This window comes from Corythoichthys intestinalis, chromosome 1, assembly GCF_030265065.1.
Source record: "Corythoichthys intestinalis isolate RoL2023-P3 chromosome 1, ASM3026506v1, whole genome shotgun sequence".
Taxonomy (NCBI): domain Eukaryota; kingdom Metazoa; phylum Chordata; class Actinopteri; order Syngnathiformes; family Syngnathidae; genus Corythoichthys; species Corythoichthys intestinalis.
In genome coordinates this window covers 46,729,666-46,742,837 of record NC_080395.1, presented here as the reverse complement: position 1 = coordinate 46,742,837, position 13,172 = coordinate 46,729,666, and the positions used below count along the sequence as shown (strand labels likewise).

Below are 13,172 nucleotides of genomic sequence, written 5' to 3'. Positions count from 1 at the left end.
TTAGACGTCGATCGCTGTCGATGCCGCCCCCCCCCCCATTTTTTTTTTTTTTTTTTTTTTTTTTTACAGCAACTCTGGCTCAACAATGGACGTCAATTATTTAAGGGGTAATGTTAAAAATAAATTGAAGAAAGAAAATTTAACTTCATTTAAAAAATGGTTATCATAGCTGTAATATACAGCTAGTATTTCATCCCGAATAGAACTCGAGTTGAAGATTTTATATAGGGATTTTAGTTATTTGGCTCCATCTAGCGGCGAAGACAAACATTGATAACACAGTTTTATTTTATCTTATTACAGTACAGCTCTACGTGGTGGTACAGTATCAAGAACCGAACAACAACGAAAAAACATTGTAAGCTTGCATGTTAAAGGGAAGTGCGCAAAAACGTTTGGAAAAAGGCTCTACACCAGCTATCTCAATAAAAAAAAAACTGCAATAAATAAATATAAATTACATGAGAAGACAAGGTTAGGTAATTCATTAAGGCACATCTCACTTTAAAAAAATGCACCTGCCAAAAAAGCTTATCGAGCAGATTAAAAAGGAGCCAGCCATTCTCCTTTCAATGAGAACCTTAAGAAAATAAAAACCCTGCCCCCTCAAAAAGCTCACTTGTGATGGTATACAAAAATACCAAAAAAAAGGGGGAGCCGAACCAGCATGCCGTGGCCATTGCAGTGCAACCTGAGCATCATCACGAACATTAGACATATTTGGGACAGTAACAATGAATAGTTATGAGCTCTTTGTACAAATCGGTTTGGTTGACTAAGGACCACATTAAGGTCACTTGATCGCTTTTCAAACAGGAAAGTGACAGAAAGGCGCACATTCAAAACGTCTGCATAGCTTTTGACAGTTGACACGAACAAAACGCACGCCATTTCGAAAATTACACTCCCTGAACTTTTTACCAAATTAAAATACACATGAGCTTGGAATGACATTGTAGGACATATAAAGTCGGTTAGCATAAAAACTGGTCTCCCGTTCTTGTAAACAAAAAATCGTTTTTGTGGAATCATAACTATATTTACAAAAAAAAAAAAAAAAAAGATGTCATTTCATTGGTGCCTGTACAAAAGAAATAAATACACAATTTGTCCAACCCACCACAAAAGGCAGAGAAACATACTGCATGCATCTTCTGATCACAATGTGCTCCAAGTTTAAAAAAAAACAACAACAAAAAAAGTTTCAAACTTGTGAAAACGTCACAATTTTTTTCTAGAAAAATATTAAAATCTAATTTGCCCCCTGCTTGTCATTAGCTGCCAGCCTCACGTGTTCTCTAATAAAAAGTGAATCGGACGACAGTGTAAGTTTGCAGCATCGTGTTGAGGAAAGCTGGTATTAGAAATAGCTGGTGTTTTTTTTTCCTTCTTCAAATGCAACTCATGAAAAAAATAGAACAGTTTTGATATGTATGAAAGTGGCAACATATTTACAAAACAAAAATCATTTAGGTAAGCAAAAATAATAAATTTCAACTGAATTTCTCTCCTCATCCTATAAATACAACTAATGCCCCTAAATTTATTTTTTTTTGGTGATTTTTTTTTCTTTTTGTATTTAAAAAAAAAACAAACAAACAAAAAAAAAAACTATACAACAGTTAAGACAATACCAATATTGGGAGGAAAAACAAAATAACCCAAAACAATCCATCTAGTCAACTGATCTAGGATGGGAAAAGAAGTCTGCCACTGGAGACAAATTCCGAGTGAGTGCTTCGGGCAACAGTTAAACGAGAGCCATCACCAGCTTTCTTTCCTCCGGGAGTTGTTGCGGCTGCGTTTCCGGAAGGAGCGACGGAACTTGCGTGGACGTCAGACTCTTCTGCGTTTTGGAATTACAGCAGGGCTTGAAGAGGCGCGGGTCGATGATCACCTCGCCGAAGCGCCCTTTGTACACGATTCCGCAGCAAACCTTTTGCCTGAAAATGACAGACTTTGATCAGATGCATTTGGAGTGCCATGGTTGACAAATTTTACTTCACTGTAACAAGGTATTAGAGTATCTCCGTCTGAACACTAGAGGGCACTATGTCAAAGGAGTACATACAGCTGATGAGGTGATGCTACTAAGGACAAAATATTAAAGATTCAAACTTTATCACAACGTCCTCCATTTTGGGAAAAAAAAAACTTTCACTATTCGGACTAACGTCAATATTCCATGTTCTTTATTTAATGTTTTAAAAACCTTTTCATGTCACAAAAGTTGACACACAGACCTTCAACCCTTTATACAGCAGGTGACTAGTGTTCGTAATTAAAAAAGTTTTCATTTCAAGCTTTAATGGACAACAAGCTGATATGAAAAATTCTCCCAAACGCGCTTCAGAATATCCTCGTCCACCGGGTTGATTGCAGATGGTATTCGATCTATCAAGTCATTGATATTTACTGGCAAAGGTGGAACAAAAACCGTTTCTTTAACATACCCCCATAGGGTATGCAGTTGAAATTAACGATGATTGACAGATGTTTAGTTTTGATCTTGCCAAAGATGCTTGGAAGCCAACACTTTTTTTTTTTTTAATTATATTTTGTGGAAAAAAGGTCTTATATGCATCTCTTCCCAGTGCTAAATCTGAATACATTGAACACACACACAACCCCCCCCCCCCCCCCCAATAAAAAAATTTAAACGCGTGATGATTTTGGCACATTCTTTTTTAATCACCCTGTACTAGTATATAACTCATTGGGTGCCACTGTTGGCAATAGACATTCATTTCATTAAAACTGGGAAGATTGGCTGTAAATGCTCACGTTTCAGTGCTATTGACGACGCTAGACATCTGACTGGGCCAAAATGGAATGAACGTCTAGCACTGTCAAACAGCCAATGAGTTCAATGAGTGCCCCATAAGGGTTAGAAAAAAAATCATTTTGTGCATGAAAGGGTTAAGCAACTTGGAGTAATCAGTACGTGGTTTTAATTCAGCCTGCCATTTTCTCACCTTTTCCAGTAGGAGCGGTCCAAGAAAGAAAAAGTGGAGGGCGATGAACGCCTTTGTTTCGACTCTATGTCCGAGCCGTCATCAGACATATTGCTGTAACTGGGCGACTGGGCAGGAGACACGCTGGATGTCGTGCTGTGAGCGTCTGAGTCTGCTTGTGAAGCAAATTAAAAACATTTTGTCAGACGACACTATACATTGCTGTTTATCGTATTCAGTGCAATCGAAGTTGATTTTATTTCTGATTTAGAATGCTATAATCAACACGCCTGTAGTTTTAGAGACTCACTTTGCCTCTTTAACTTGTGAAGCCTCTTCAGCTTGCTTTTCTTCTTTCCGTCACCATTTTTGATCTTCTTGGGTTTCGTCACCTTGAAGCCCGGCCCGGCCCTGGCATCCACCACCTGTGAGAAGAAGGCCCAATCAACGAAAACAACCCGTCTGATACCTGAACTCAACATTTCCAAAAAACCTTAAAGAAACATGTTTTCAAATGTAGTGAGTAAAATTAATTAGGGCTTCAGCTATCAATTATTTTAGTAGTCGATTAATCAATGAACTAGTTAGTTTAAATAATCGCGTGATCGGATAAGAAACATTAAAAAAAAAATCAAATACCTTAGCGAAGCCTCAAACTGCATAAAAAATGATCTAATTACAACAAATGCACAGTTGGCCAATTTCCATAGCAAAAGTCCGCTAGCTTAAATGCTATAAAACGCAAACTTTTTTTTTTTTTTTTTTTAATGCTCTTAACAAATGGTTCAAACCCATATTCCCACAAAAAATAACCAATTATACCTATGACTTAAAATACCAATGCACTAAAAAAATAAAAAAATTAGCTAAAACAAAAACAGCTTGTGCTGGTCTTAACAAGGAGCAGCTGGATTCAGCCATGTGAAATGAGTTGTATCAGATTCACTGTTGCCACTGGAGGGCAGTGTATCCACCCAAATCAATATAGCTAAATGCAAACACTTTCAAACAAACCATTACAGCGCCACTTTAATTAAACGAGTACTTGAAACAGCAAAATTTAATTCAAATCTTTTTTCTAATCAAATTACTCATGTTAACCGATTAATCATTGCAGCACTAAAATTAATGCAAACCACTTGATTTATAAAAGTGGGCAAATGTGACTTACATGGTTCCAGTTTTTCTTGGAGCCATTGGGGAGTTTCTTCCACCTCTTCACCAACAACACACAAGCATTGCAGATGTCTCCTACGCGGTCCTCAGACAACCTATTCATATGCAGACAGTCATGTTTTTAAATATTTTAACACAAAGTAGCACAAAAAAAGTATCCTAACGTGTCCCTATCATGGTTGAAATGAACTCACTGGTTGCCGGTAGAGCTGCTACAAAGGATTTTGATCACCAATTAGTCAACTCACTGGTTCAAATATTATTGACCGATTGATCAATATGGGATTTACATTTTAGATGGAAATAAAAATTATGCGCCACAGTTGGTACAGTAAACACCAAATGTATCGTGGTATGCAATGTAAATATCTACAGTATTTTAGTATTACATTACTACCTAGTAGTACATTATCACAGTCGCACCAGCCAAAGAATGCTCAATGGAGGGGGTGGGGGAGTCACATTTTTGTGGGCAATTTTTTAATAAATTAGAAACCAAGAAAAAAAATATATATATATTAGAGTAATAATAGTAAAATGGAGAAACACAGGCAGTCAGAGTGGGGAAAAAATTAAAAAGTGGGATACATAGTCTCCAAAATACGATAATATTGTTTAATTACAAACAATTATCTGCTTTCATCAAGGACTACGGAAATCAAAGACTATTCACTGTTGTTTTCGTCGTTTTTGTTAAATAATTACATATTTGAAAAAAAAATGTTATTTATTATATATCATAAAATATGTTCTCATTTTTTTTATTGAAAATATGCTCTATTAAATCAATGGAAAAGGGACCCCCCCCCCCTTTTCTGATTTTTTATAATAATTGAAAAAGAATATTTTCTATTAAAGGCCTATTAAGAAGGATTTGGACAATTTTTAGGTCAATAATGTCTCCTAATGAATCAACTATTAAAATAGCTGTCGATTGACTTGATAATTGATTAGTCAATTAATCGTGGCAGCCCTTACCATTGACAGTGATAGACGTCCAATCCATTTGAACTGGGAACCTCAAAGTTAAAAAGTCAATGGCAGCCTTTAAGTTAAGGATGAGTAGTTAAAATCCTAATTTATGTGTAATGCACTAGGAGGTAGACAAAAATCATGTATATGAATCAAAGCATTTAACTCTTTCAGCGACAGTGGACCTTTATTTCATAGTTTTCATTAACTGACTCATTCACTGCCAGATCAGGTCAGTACAATGAAATTTTGTTGTGGTAGTTAGCAAAAGAGGGAAATTGATACTTAAACCACATATTGAGCAATAGACGTCCAATCCATTTCAAATGGGAGAGGCTAGGAGCGATCATTCCATCAATAGCAGCCAAAGAGTTAAGCTATGTGAGGTCACAAAAGACTTTTAAAACAAAATTTCAGAGCAAAATACAAATGTCTTTATTCTTTTTCTCCCAGTTTTCTTTCTTTTTTTTTGTTTTATGTAGTAATTTCTTCTTTTTTAAATGTAGTGCCGTTTCAATATTTGATCCTCCCCAAACAATCTTTCAATTTTATTTAGTTATTTCTCTCTCTCTCGCTATATATAAAATAAATACCATCGCAAAAATACATGCGGGCACCACATATAATGCAATTGGATGTCAAATAGAGGCTGCAAAATATTATCCCGTGGGACCCTTGTCCTAAAGGAATGTAGTAAAATTAAATTAAAATATAATTCGGGTATGGAATGGTTAAAAAAATACATTTTAATTATTGTACAACTAAACTCTATCAGTGACTGTCCACACATGTTCATGTCAAAGCATGCAAAAAAAAAAAAAAAAAAAAAAAAAAAAAAAAAAAAAAAAAAAAAACGAAAACAACCGAAAACAAAAAACGAAACGAGCTCAATTGTGACATGTTTACCCAAAACACAGCCGGAACGTCTCTTCATATCGACTGCTGTCCGTGAAACGCGAACTGGATGACTTGGTCTTGCAGATGCAGCAGCCGTCGTTACTCCGATAGATCTTTGACTTGTGAAAGCCAAACATAATCTTTCTTTCTCGTTGGAGCTCAGCGCACAGGTAAAAAGAACCTGGACGAGAAACACAGAATGAAAGATGAGATTGTAGTGTGCGGCACTCCACCATTGTGAAGGGGGGCGGTCCCCTCGCGGAGCACACGTTCAAAGATCTTAAGAATATATTTTAAACAAGACGCGTGAGTCCTCAGAAGCGCTTTAAAGAAGAAAAAAAAGCACAATTGAACCAGACTCATTTAGAGTGATGCACAAATCCACTCTGATTTAAAAATGACGGAACAGCTCAACTATGGTTTTGCAGGAAATAAAACATGACTATACAAATAACAAAGTATAACGGAAAGTAAATCGTCTGACAACGACTCAGCGTCTGCAGACAGTCGTTAACACGTCATGTTACAGTGCAAAAAGTGTTATTATGAACTAATTTAGGTGTCATTCGACGAGCGAGTGGCAGGACAGCAGCTCGCGTCCGTCGGAGAAACAAAAAGCTACCCGGGGGGATTTGATTAAACATTGCTTTTAACTTAGTTTCAACTTGAGCTATTCATTCGGGTTGAATGTGTTGTCAAAAAGGCGAAAGGTGGCGTGAAAACCGACGTTCCCTTTAAATTCAAACTTTTGCCCACTCGAGCGCCAAATATGGCTCATTGTTGTTAGCCATTAGCATGCGGGCTAGCCCGCTGCCCGTACCACGCCATGCTGCCGTTCACTTCCATTGTCGGCGGCTCTTTGTGCAGCCGACTTGCGTCAACAGACGGCAACTACAAAGTCGACATGAAACAAAATTACCGGAACGGCTCACCCTAATAAATTAGCACCATTTTATGAATGTCACGGTAACGTAGGAGAAATAAACAGAGACTTACCGAAGAAAAACTTTGAATCTTCGCCGTTTTCTTGTCACGCACTGCGCATGCTCATTACTACGACTGCATACAGCTGGCTATTAAAATACGATTTGCATAAAAAGCCCGAATGAAGCGCGCGAGTGCACGTTGACCATATAAGGCGTGCAGGCGTAGAGTTTGAAATTGGCTCGACCAATCGGGAACTCGCACGAAGAACGGCAGCCTGGGAATTGTAGTGAGAAATCAGTCATGAATGTTGCGGACGGTCGTATTTGAAACGACACTACCCATAAACCACCCGTGAAGGCTTTAAGGAAAAACAGCCATTTGACATGGCGCGAACGAGTTTGTTTACATGTTCTAGCCTGGAAAGAGGTCGTCAAAAAATATTTTATTTGTTGGTCTTTGATAAAAGTCAGTTAAAAATTAGACCTTCTAGATGTATATTTGATACAAGAATTCTGTTTAAGTATAACTGTCTTAGGATAGAAAACTCATTCCCATGCCTTTAACTCTTCATAATTATATAATTACGAATCATTGAACGTTTAGCCTAGTGCAAATTCTTATTGTTAATAGTGTATTTTGAAAACACAATATTAATTCCAATACCCAGAATGACAGAGAAGCTAGACATACGAAGAAAATCATTTATTTCCCCTTGGTATGTTTAAAATTATTATCGATAATGCCATTTAACCTAAAGGCAATTATGCAAATATGCTAAAAATGTTGCGTTTAGAATTTCGTTTTGTTACACGTAAAAATAAATCGCCTCATAATTACCGTAAATTTTAAGTCATTGACAAAATTACATTACAGATGCTTTTATTTTTGATATATTTGTACACTGTACATGGTCTCTCACTTAGTAAACATTACATTACACAGCTAATGTACAACAGTTTGGAAAATAAAAATATAGATCTTGCAAGATGCTCATGTTCGAGTCATACAGAGTCCATTCCAGACACTTGGCACAAAAAGGAGTCCTCCAGTTATCAAATCTCTTTACTTTGTACATACACGTTAATGTGAGATGGCCCAGTGTGACCTCAGGGAATGAATAGGGGCACATTTTCTTATGTGAGAATTGCATAGCAAGAAACCATGATGACAAAATCAAGCAGAGGGCATTCGAAGCATTTTTGCTTCCATTATGGATGACTGCAGGCAAGCCAGGGTTCAACTAGGGTATTTTCTCCCAAGATGCTGAAAGAGGTGTAATGATGCTTAAGGATGGGCAGGTTGGAGCTATTTACATAAAGGCTGTCATTTCGCAGAAATGTGGGACCACAGAGCACAAACCAAAAACACACTGAGGGTGTTCTTGTAGCTTCCATCCTGGGAGGAAGTATCAAATTCATGCAAGAAGCTTTTCTGCACTGAAGGTACAAAGGTATTTCACATAAAAACATCTGCATACATTTCCCCAGATAAGGCTTCAATGGAAAAAGCCTTTGTTGCCTATTGTGTTGCAGGTTCTACAGTTTAACTCCACAGTCAATCCCTGTCATGTACATACTTATAAAGCATACCTCTACATTTGCTTTAAGCTCTGCATTATGACATTGGATTTGAGTTGATTACAGAGCAAGCAACTTGACAGACTTTACAAAATAATACTGTTCGTCTCTGAGAAAATATATTAACAGTTTTAAACCCCACACCCCATTTAAATACAGCCAGTCAGCAGTTCACTCCAACAATGAAAATATTAAGCTTTTGATAAAACGTAGCACAAGGTCATTGCCAATAATTTGGAAAAAACATGGCTCACAATAGATAATGTCTGAAACATGACCACATCATTTAGGATAAAAACATTTTTTAAAAGGCTCATTGCACTTAATACAATATATGGCAAATGTAACAGTATTTTTACCATAAACCAAATATGTTATTAAGAGTCTGTTCCTGCATATAAAAGGTTGAATGAATTGGTGCAACCAGTGGGAAGCTGGTTTGGTTTAAATGCCAACACCTTTAATGAGCGATGCCTCTAGGGTGATATTGAACTCCTGCAGAGTCTGAAGGACTCGAATCAGAGAGTTGACCAGTGAGCGGTCTTTGATCAGAGCTGTGTCCTCATACATCTGCGCCGTGATTGGACAGTCTGCAAGAAGCGCGATCCAGTGGTGCAGCAAATGGTCCCTGAGAGAAAAAAAAAAAACATACAAGTGTAGAGTTCAAGTCAAAGCTTTAACCATTTATACGGCACTCATTTAAGTCATTGGGCTGCCAATGACAGCACTCGATGTCTAAACAATTTTGACTGGCAGGGCTTGCAGCGAATGATTGCTGCTAACCCTCCCAGTCAAATTGGATCGGATGTTTAGTGCTGTCAATAGCACTGAAAAATTTATCATTCATGGCCAGTCCTCCCAGTTTAATGAATTGTACATCCATTGTTCTCAGTGGCAGGCAATGTGGTAAGTACAATGAAATAAGAAAAAAATAAACACCTTTACAAAGTTATTGGGGCCTTAATAGACTATATTTCTGTTTTTAATTCTTTTGAATTGTATTAATTTAATTGACAATTTATCTATTTATAATTGCATTAAAAAAATCACCTAAAATTACAATTAATAATTCAAAAACTAACTAGAGGAGCACTCTGAGAGCAGACTTCCGCCTAAGCACCAAAGTTCAAAGCATTGCCATATTTGGTAGTGGACATTCCATGCCCTCATGCCCCAAAATGTCATCACTCTCTTCTATAACATCACTGACCCTGCAGATTAGCGTTAAATAAGATAATCATTATCAGGTTATTGCAAAATTATTTTTGTGATATCTGTGACCTTATGACCCCTAAATTTAATCACCTCTCCCATTTCACATTACAAACATGTCATGCTAGTTTAATAATTAGCAATTATTTAATAAACTATTAATTACCGTGTACTTCCAACCATTAGCCGCACCAGATTTTCAAGTTCGCCATTAATTAACAAGTTCATTTTCATATATAAAGCGCATTAGTGCATCAATGTACTGCGTTTGCCATTTATTTATTTTTTAACATTGTAATGATTGTTTTATTCACCAAGTTATTTATTATTTGTTTGATTTCATTCATTGTTTGATGAATGTGTGTCTTAAGCACTTTACTCTAACAGTATAATGCAGTTGTGCTCCAACAAAATAGGTTCAAGGTAATTGAGCACCACCAGAAGTTCTACATAAGGCACACAGTATTAGAAACTATACTGTCAATTGTAGAGGGAAAAAAATGATTTAAAGTCTGAAAAAATATGTTAATTATTAACTTTATTCAGATAAACAGTACCATAACAACCGCCTCTAGATTCTGTAGATTTTACCTGCTGACTGAGGCAATTATAATTGAGTTCTGTCATCCACACTATTATACCAGATGTTAATATTGTGGCCTAAATGACCGACAATGTGGTATATATGTATGTAGTAGGAGTGGGAACCTCTTGGTACCTCACGATATGATACGATTTGCGATACAAAGCTCAAGATAACAATGATCTGACGATATGGCGTTACAACAATTATCGATACATTGGTCAGGAAATCATTCTAGGATATTCTACAAACAACTAATAAACAGAAAAACAAGCTTCTGCTGTGAATTGGAATGACTTTATCACTAGTCGACGTTCAATCCGTTTGAAGTGGGAGGGATGGCAGCGAATGAACGAATCGTCTATGGCCGTCAGTGGCAGCCAATGCCAGGCAATGAAGTCATTTTGGGCCATTTAAGGTCATTTACCTGTTGATTTTCAGTTACCTACTGTTGATTTGGGGGTATTTTATGGGTCACTTCCTTATTATTTTGAGTTACAGAACAGGAGGTGACCAGGGAATCACCCAAATGTATAGGCAATGACCCAAACTCAACAGAAAATTACCTGTAAATGCCCTAAAATGAACCACAAGTGACCTGTAAATGCCCTGAAAATCAGACAGAATGACTGTGAATGCTCTGGTTTCGAATGAACGAACGTTCCCAGTCTAAATGGATTGGGCGTTGTGCGCCATCAATGCAGCCTTAGAGTTAACCGAGACACTATTATGGCGTAAGATTTTGGGAGCAACTTGTTGGTTCCTTTTTATTTATTTTTATCTAGACATTGACACCTTTTTAAAACGATATCTTGATTCTTGGCAGGGGCATATCAATAACCTATTGGTATACAAAGTATCAGGATATATCACTATTTCGATATTTTGTCACACCCCTAGTATGTGGACGTCAAGTCTCTGTTTTGTTTTTCTACCATCAACAAAAATAGTCACTTGCCCGATAAAGTGTTTTAAAACAATCACTAAAAACTTTTTTTTTTTTTTTTGCCTACCTTGCACCAAGACAGATGAGCATCTGGAACTTTCCGTCCTTGCCAATGTTTCTCGACGTGCTGTTGATTGCGCGCATGAAGCGGCAGAAGTGGCGCACTCGGCTTTGCCAGTTCTCATCCGGAGTCACCTCCCGCTGCTCTGCACTTTCAAAGTACACTTGTGCCTTTTCTGATTCATGAACATGAGACAGAACAATATGATGAATAAAGAATAGAACAAGTATATTACTTGGGAAAGACAACACCTAGTATACGTATAAATGTCCTTCATGTGAAAGATGTTTGATCAAAGTATGCAGATTGGGAATTTCTGAACTCTAATAATGGAGAAAACAATGCTTCTATGTTTTCTATTTTGTGATATACAGTTGTGGTCAAAAGTTTACATACACTTGTGAAGAACATAATGTCATGGCTCTCTTGAGTTTCCAGTTATTTCTACAACTCTGATTTTTCTCTGATAGAGTGATTGGAACAGATACTTCTTTGTCACAAAAAACATTCATGAAGTTTGGTTCTTTTATGACTATGATGGATGAACAGAAAAAAGTGATCAAATCTGCTGGGTCAAAAATATACATACAGCAGCGCTAATATTTGGTAACATGTGCCTTGGCCATTTTCACTTCAATTAGGTGCTTTTGGTAGCCATCCACAAGCTTCTGGCAAGCTTCTGGTTGAATCTTTGACCACTCCTCTTGACAGAATTGGTGCAGTTCAGTTAATTTGATGGCTTTCTGACATGGACTTGTTTCTTCAGCACTGTCCACAAGTTCTCAATGGGACTTTGGGAAGGCCATTCGAAAACCTTAATTCTAGTCTGAATTAGCCATTCCATTACCACTTTTGATGTGTGTTTGGGGTCATTATACTGTTGGAACACCAACTGCGCCCAAGACCCAATCTTCGGGCTGATGACATTAGGTTATCTTGAAGAATTTGAAGGTAATCCTCCTTCTTCATTATCCCATTTACTCTCTGTAAAGCACCAGTTCCATTGGCAGGAAAACAGCCCCAGAGCATAATACTACCACCACCGTGCTTGACGGTAGGCATGGTGTACTTGGGGTTAAAGGCCTCACCTTTTCTCCTCCAAACATATTCCTGGGCATTGTGGCCAAACAGCGCGATTTTTACCACAGAACTTTCCTCCAGAAGGTCTATCTTTGTCCATGTGATCAGCAGCAAACTTCAGTCGAGCCTTAAGGTGCCGCTTTTGGAGCAAGGGCTTCCTTCTTGCACGGCAGCCTCTCAGTCCATGGAGATGCAAAACACGCTTGACTGTGGACACTGACACCTGTGTTCCAGCAGCTTCTAATTCTTGGCAGATCTGCTTTTTGGTGATTCTCGGTTGAATCTTCACCCTCCTGACCAATTTTCTCTCAGCAGCAGGTGATAGCTTGCGTTTTCTTCCTGATCGTGGCAGTGACAAAACAGTGCCATGCACTTTATACTTACAAACAATTGTTTGCACTGTTGCTCTTGGGACCTGCAGCTGCTTTGAAATGGCTCCAAGTGACTTTCCTGACTTGTTCAAGTCAATGATTGTTCAAGTCAATAATCACTAACATGAAATTGCTAATTCGTGTTGCTGTATGTATATTTTTGACCCAGCAGATTTGATCACTTTTTCTGTTAACCCATAAAAGAACCAAACTTCATGAATGTTTTTTTGTGACAAAGAAGTATCTGTTCCAATCACTCTATCGGAGGAAAATCAGAGTTGTAGAAATAACTGGAAACTCAAGAGAGCCATGACATTATGTTCATCACAAGTGAATGTAAACTTTTGACCACAACTGTATACTGTACATACACACGAAAACATTTGACCATAAGTGCATGTCATAATTAATGGGTA

General features: G+C 37.5%; 2 protein-coding genes across 6 annotated transcripts in view; both read right to left on the bottom strand.

Moving 5' to 3' along the window:
• Positions 1-283: 283 nt before the first annotated feature.
• Positions 284-7,140, bottom strand: sinhcafl (SIN3-HDAC complex associated factor, like). 3 transcript variants are annotated; one of them, XM_057842611.1, is made up of 6 exons: positions 6,996-7,140; positions 6,009-6,180; positions 4,126-4,225; positions 3,265-3,379; positions 2,976-3,129; positions 284-1,943 (listed from the first exon to the last, which is right to left on the bottom strand). In XM_057842611.1, exons 2-6 carry the CDS (start codon positions 6,134-6,136, stop codon positions 1,751-1,753), a joined length of 690 nt encoding a protein of 229 aa, XP_057698594.1. In that variant the 5' UTR covers positions 6,137-6,180; positions 6,996-7,140; the 3' UTR covers positions 284-1,750. The 3 variants fall into 3 exon arrangements, with proteins under 3 accessions (XP_057698594.1, XP_057698605.1, XP_057698598.1); XM_057842622.1 differs by having other exon boundaries at positions 2,976-3,126; XM_057842615.1 differs by lacking the exon at positions 6,996-7,140 and adding an exon at positions 6,932-6,985.
• Positions 7,141-7,716: 576 nt separating this feature from the next.
• The window catches only part of dennd5a (DENN/MADD domain containing 5A), a 52,340-nt gene continuing 46,884 nt past the window's right edge, over positions 7,717-13,172 (bottom strand). For 2 of the 3 annotated variants that reach the window (XM_057834476.1, XM_057834483.1), the window contains 2 exons: positions 11,312-11,480; positions 7,774-9,131 (listed from right to left, as the gene is read on the bottom strand). In XM_057834476.1, coding sequence (XP_057690459.1) covers positions 8,948-9,131; positions 11,312-11,480 — 353 coding nt within the window. In that variant the 3' untranslated portion in view covers positions 7,774-8,947. Of the gene's footprint in view, positions 9,132-11,311; positions 11,481-13,172 lie in introns of all 3 variants that reach the window. The other variant, XM_057834491.1, reaches the window with a different exon arrangement.

What these genes read in the sequence shown, in the direction of transcription:
- sinhcafl (XM_057842611.1), bottom strand. Translation starts at nt 6,136, where the DNA reads ATGTTTGGCTTTCACAAGTCAAAGATCTATCGGAGTAACGACGGCTGC. An exon ending in ACGTTCCGGCTGTGTTTTGG is followed by an intron (nt 4,226 to 6,008) that starts GTAAACATGTCA and finishes GCATATGAATAG; the next exon opens with GTTGTCTGAGGACCGCGTAG. An exon ending in TCACAAGTTAAAGAGGCAAA is followed by an intron (nt 3,130 to 3,264) that starts GTGAGTCTCTAA and finishes TTGCTTCACAAG; the next exon opens with CAGACTCAGACGCTCACAGC.